This window comes from Ambystoma mexicanum, chromosome 13 (assembly GCF_040938575.1).
Source record: "Ambystoma mexicanum isolate Mex_15411 chromosome 13, UKY_AmexF1_1, whole genome shotgun sequence".
Classification (NCBI taxonomy): domain Eukaryota; kingdom Metazoa; phylum Chordata; class Amphibia; order Caudata; family Ambystomatidae; genus Ambystoma; species Ambystoma mexicanum.
In genome coordinates this window covers 615,044,656-615,050,655 of record NC_090938.1, presented here as the reverse complement: position 1 = coordinate 615,050,655, position 6,000 = coordinate 615,044,656, and the positions used below count along the sequence as shown (strand labels likewise).

The window sequence follows — 6,000 nt, the reverse complement described above, 5'->3', positions numbered from 1 at the left end:
CACTCTCCCTACTGTATAGGCCAGCGGAAGGCCATGTGGTCGGCAACACCGACAGGATCACCGTCCATTGAAACTCGCAGGTCTTCAGTGGAAACTGGAACAGCCGTCGAGACAAGGGACGGGAGGGGTGATCTTAACTATCTTTATAGAATTATTCGACCAAAGGTCGTTGTACAATAGCAATGTCCTTTACGAACTCTGCATAAGGGTGACCAGTTATCTGGGTGGAAAAAAACAATCTGAGGGACCTCGACGTGTGAGGGATCTTGGGTACACTACACGTCACGTAGGGATAGTGTTACAGGCATGCCCATGTCGACGTCCCCTTTCGATTCTCGAAAGACAAGATGCAATACTCCGCGGTTACCACTGGATGTCGGACTATGCACAGCATGTGATTCTAGGCAGATTGAGAAACATCAGAAATGGAGACCTTTCTGTTACAAACGGTGCAAGCACAAAATGTGGGTGCGAGCTTGCCTGTTGCAGAAGAACCTGGCGGGATTCTGGGTCTCGCACAAACAAGCCCTAGGCCTGACTCTTAATTGCTGGACTAGTATTGATGTATGTGTTGTCCGTCCGCTTGACCTTTCTGATTCAATGGTTTGCCTTACCGTTATATGCAATGTCTGTATGTCATATGTGATGTCAAATACTTAATAAAGTTTTTAAAACATTTTAAAAAATGGTAGCCAGTGGTGTACAACGAGGATTTCCATACTAGCCATCCAAAGTAAGGCCCACATCTTAACTTCTGTAATTAATTAGGGCCCCTACCACAATGGGACATACTGGAGAATGAAAACAGCACATTAATTGCTATAGAAACCAAAGATCATGTAAAATGGATCAGAACAAAGTTTGTCACACAAAGTTAGCAGAATACAACAGTCCATTTTCAAACTACCTTACAACTCCTTGTGCTTCAGTGAACCAAAAGGAAATACTTTTTTTTGCTGCTCATAGCATCAAGGACTGACAATCCCAGATCACAATTAATACTTTGTCAGAATACTGGGGCACCTCATCAAGAACTATCGAGATAATTCAAATAATAAAATCAGTTTGCCTAAACATCTCTCCTTTGCAGTGCAACATGAACAGTACACCCTAGGTTCCAGCAACATCTCTAAGCTGTTGTGGCCTAAGAACATAGTCAGTGTGGTCCTTTTAAAACATTTTTTCAAACAAAGAGACCTGGTGAACAATTTAATCAAATGGAGTACATTTCATCAGGGAGAAAGGTATTGGTCATTGTAGTGTTCCAGTGAGTACTTTCTGCCAAACATTTTGCTGCATCAAACCAATCAAGCCTTGCAAAACAGCTGTTTTAACTGGGATTTAAAAAAAAAAAACTGTTCAACACTGGGCTTTCGTAATAAAAGACAACACAACAGAGGGCTGGTTAGCGAGAAGAGGCTTCCAGCAAAGCAGCCAGTGCAATACACTAGATTTCAATGGATGAGCTTTCACCCCTGAAAACCCCAACTCAAAATGTTTCAGTAGCTTTATTTAGCATGCCCATAACAAGAGGAGGTGGCGTTTCACTTTTTTACATTAAAATTAGCACAGGTTCAAAAGATATATAAGCCAAAGAAGCAGAGCTCTGCGGGCCAGGCCCATTTTGTGTTATGGCCTTTGACCACAGTGGATCAGTGATCACAAGAATATGGATCGCTTTGAGTCCTAGAATGTTCAAAAGTTGGCGTGGCCCGAAGGATGAGCAGAATCATGGTGATCTGCTTGAAAATAAAACTTAAAAAGACCATGAATTCCAGTTGAGGCAACATTGTCCTCTGTGCGAGGCACTAGCTCTCACTTGTGGCCCAATGTGGGTTAAGGCTAAAGTATGGCTAGCAATGTCTTAATTGACAGTTTGTGTCCAGTCTATTGAGCAAGGGCGTAAAATATGTTGTAGGATAAAAATGAACAGTAGAGACTCTTAACATCCATGGCACAAAACGAAAAAATACATTGAATGGACATGGTTTCCAGAAGCTTTCAAGGTCATCTTCAAATCTAATATATGTGGACGATACATCCAGCACTTCTCTTGGCCAACAGTCCACTATTCAACCTGTTTTTCAGCTGGTAGAGTTGGGTATTTGAATTGAGAGTGACAGATGGAAGTTCATGCTCAAAGAAAATACTGTTTAAAATCATTAACAGTCGCACATTTCCTTGAGGGATGTCCATGTAACTTGGGGTGAACCATTCTCAGGAAGAGGGATGTCCTACAGTCCTCAAAACTCAAACAAAAAAGAAAATTGGAGTACAAAAGGGTTTTATCAATTTAACAGCTACTGTACTCTTAAGACTCCTGAAAAACAGCTGTCAGTATGAAGGGACCAAAAGTTTCCAAACTGTATTTAAATTTTTTTTGCTTGTTTTTAATAAAGTTAATAAAACAAATTTCATAAGCCTTGGTTTCCCCCCCTCAAACTGTTCTTCATTGCCGGCTCCCTCTCTTCAAACACAAGCACACAAACAGAGGTATCCAAATGAAAAAACGAAAACAGCTCTAAAGAACGAGGCATGGTGATGATGCAAGGGAGGAGTCTCTCGTTAACTTATGTCCATTTCCGAGGTTAAAACAACAAATCAGATTTGCAGTGTTTAACCAAACTGGAAGAAGAAATTTCCAGGACCAGAAGCTGAAAAAAGACAAAAAGATCAATCAGAACAAGACTGCCAAACCAAATACTTTGCTTTGTACCTTGAAAAGATTTCTTTACGATGGATTACATTACAAGTACAAAACCAAATTTAAATTTACTTATCAATAGAACTAGCAAAATATAAAATACATTACACAGATAAATGTTTTCTGTATTTATTCGGAGCAGTGTTTTTGCCTTTTGTTGAAGTAAAATGTCTTGAAAGTCAAACACCACATGTGCAAAAACCAATATTATGCACTTGTCCCATAGTCACTGAAAGATTTGATCAAAGAAGATTACTTTTTTTTTTACAAAAAAGACAGATGGTGGTAAATAGACCATGCCCTGTAAAGGCTTAACAGTTCCCAAAATTCACTGAAGCGGAGCATCAAACTTCGTCCCAACTGATGGTAAATAGGACTACTGAGGCACCACCCCACCAGACCAGATGCTCTGGTGGGGCGCTGAGCAACCTGCAAACAAATATGTTAATTTAGGAGATGGGACAATGCGGAGTTCATGATCTAAATAAGGCACAGTACAGCGGAGAGGGATTTTTGGTGAGCCTTCGAACTTTTATATATAAACATCACTTCCCTGATGTCCCTTCCCAATTAGAGGGCGCCCTTTTCATTTTTCCCATTCAAATCGCTGTACTAAAGACAAGCTAGAAAATAACATGGGAAACAGCCTCCATCATATGAACTTTAGCCAAGTTCCTAATTACACATACCCTGGGCTTCACATCCCCATAACCATTAACTCCTAAAAGATATTTCATGAATGTCCCCTTTTCCCCATAAACCTGACAGCGGCAGACTGTCCTTATTTATATTAAAACCTCAGTCGCGGTCACATAAACAGCTCTATAATGCACAGTACCTTTTTGTTGCAGCACCAACGCTAGAGTGCCTCCAAGTTTTACCTACAACCTCCCGCAGGTGGCTGTCACAGGGCCCTTGTTTGTGCTTCCTGTCCTTTGAGAGCCTTGTGTACACATAGGGCTGTTGGAGCCCTTATTTTCTCAGTGATGGTGGTTTTAATGACATTGGGCTCTGGCAGCCCTGCATCCTTGACAGGGCTTTAAAAGCCATATTTCAATTTTCCTCTGTGGTGGTGCTTTCATTGAAGAGGGCTTTGTGAGCCCTTTATTTTCCTCTGTGGTGGTCCCAGTGGTAGCACTTAAATTGTTGGGTGGTACGCATCCTTGTTCCTGAAAACAAGGAATCGGGTGCTTTTTTAAGTGTTAAACACAGAGGTTTGCATCTGTGAAATCACGATAAAGGTTATTTTTTCGCATATTTCTTTTTTAGTCTCATCTTTTATTTCTGGGCTGGGGCAGACACGTGTGAAACGGAGTATGCTAATGGCCCCTTTCCCCGCCAAGTCTCAGTTCACTTGGAACGGGCCATTAGCATTCCACATAAGCCTGATGTTTTTCTAGCTACTCTGTAACGTGTCTAAATTGACATGAAAACAGTGAGGTAAAAATGCACACACACTTGCACATTTTATTCAGAAGATGCTTGTTTGAATCAATTCTATGAGTGAAGACAAGTAGGGCAATACACAGATTTCTGGTTGATTTCGGGTATAAGGGGGGTTTAAAATTAATGTTGCAAACAAAAAAAGGGGGCGTTTTACAAAATTGGAGACGAGCATGGGTACAACTTAGAGTGCCAACACTGGGGTGGTGGTGCACATATACACAAGAGCCATCCCAGGGCTTCACAAGCACTTTGATCCATTTTCCTCTGTGGTGGTGCTTTCCTTCAACTTGGGCCACGCCCAGGCCTTGCCTAACGGAACCTTTCCCTGTCACTAGCAGCCCGCACTACCCTACAGCCACACCAGACATGGTGTGGCCGGGCCATAGGCAAGTTCTACACCGCTCTCCCCGGCTGGACCCTGGGAGAGAAGAGTGTGCGCAGGGACCGCAGCAGTGCTGGCAATCTAGTTTTCTCCTTCCGCCACAGTCAGGGTATTCCTCCTCTTCACCACCTGCCCCGCCTGGCCATGGGGTAGGTGGGTTTCCCTGCACGGCCACGATCTTCACCTGGGCCGCACCGCGCACACAGCCTGGGACTTCTGTCACCTCCGGCCCACCTGGACTGGCCATCAGACCCGTCGCACGCGGACCCGGACTGCTGTGTTATCTTCACCTGGGCCGCACCACACACGCAGCCTGGGACTTTCTCCTGGCCTGCCCGAGTTGGCAACCGGGCATGCCTCTGCCTCCCAGGCTGCTCTCACTCGGGACCGACCTGCAAACGCGGTCCCAGGTATTTCTCTTCACCCAGGCCGCACAGCACATGCGGCTTGGGGCTTACTTTCATGCCAGACTGCAGCTGGCAAATGCAGGCTGGCTTGACCCTTCAGGAGGCCCCAGGGAGACGCTAAAGACTGCGACATTTTTTATGATACCCCTTTTCGCACTGAATGGCTGGTGGCAGTGGTTTTGTTTGAACTACCATGGAGTGCCTTTACCGCGGGCTACGTTCGCAGCTACAGTAAAGGACCCACGGGAGCCATCTTTGTCAAAATGTTGCCCAGTCTTTGGCCCCCCCCCCCATTTCTTTGTGGAAAGGTCCTTCTTGAGATTTACTCTGCGCGCCAAACCAGGTTTGGTCCCTTTGTTCATTTTGCCTTTGGCGGGATTCATGACTTAAGCCCGCCTTTGGCTCCAGAGTGTCTGGGGGAGGCAGGAAGTGAGGGAGGTGCCCGAAACTCCCTGTGCTTAGTCTCCTAGGAGACCCAAATGCACTCTGCGATGATTGGCTGGCTAACTGTCTGGCAATGACAGCCACCCTGCTGGGTGAGTGACAGCTAGGCTGGAATGAATGGGAGAGAACTGAATAAAAGGCGAGTCTTTTGGCTTGTAAGGCAGAGTCGACCACTGGACGAAGGAATCGAAGAAGAGCTTGAAGAGGATGCCTGCTGCAACTCCTGGACTGTTGGTTTGCCAGTTGAAGCCCTGCTGCAGTGCCGAAACGACATGTTCGCATCGACAGTGAAGCCCCTGCAAGGACGACTCCTTCCCTTGAGTTGGTGGGACCAATCAACTCCAAAGCAAGCCACCTGGACATCCATCTCCGAGCTGGATGAATTTCCAGAGTTGCTGCTGGAAACCATATAGCCAGGGAGAGGAACACCAGATTGTGTCCGTTGCTTTTAAGCTGGCCTAGAGCTTTTGGAAGATCCTCCGGACTCCCAGGAAGCAGGCCTGAACGAGCCGGAGCCCCCTCAGAGTGTGGGACCCAGGAGCAAGGAAAGTCCATCTCGACAGCCAGGAACCGCAGTGATGCTATTTGCGGTAGACGCGAGGAGCTGAAACACTGAA

General features: G+C 45.4%; 1 protein-coding gene across 3 annotated transcripts in view; it reads right to left on the bottom strand.

The window, feature by feature from the left end:
• Positions 1-1,196: 1,196 nt before the first annotated feature.
• DNAJC7 (DnaJ heat shock protein family (Hsp40) member C7) overlaps positions 1,197-6,000 on the bottom strand; it is an 838,484-nt gene continuing 833,680 nt past the window's right edge. For all 3 annotated transcript variants that reach the window (XM_069634491.1, XM_069634489.1, XM_069634490.1), the window contains one exon: positions 1,197-2,654. In XM_069634491.1, coding sequence (XP_069490592.1) covers positions 2,617-2,654 — 38 coding nt within the window. In that variant the 3' untranslated portion in view covers positions 1,197-2,616. The remainder of the gene's footprint in view (positions 2,655-6,000) is intronic.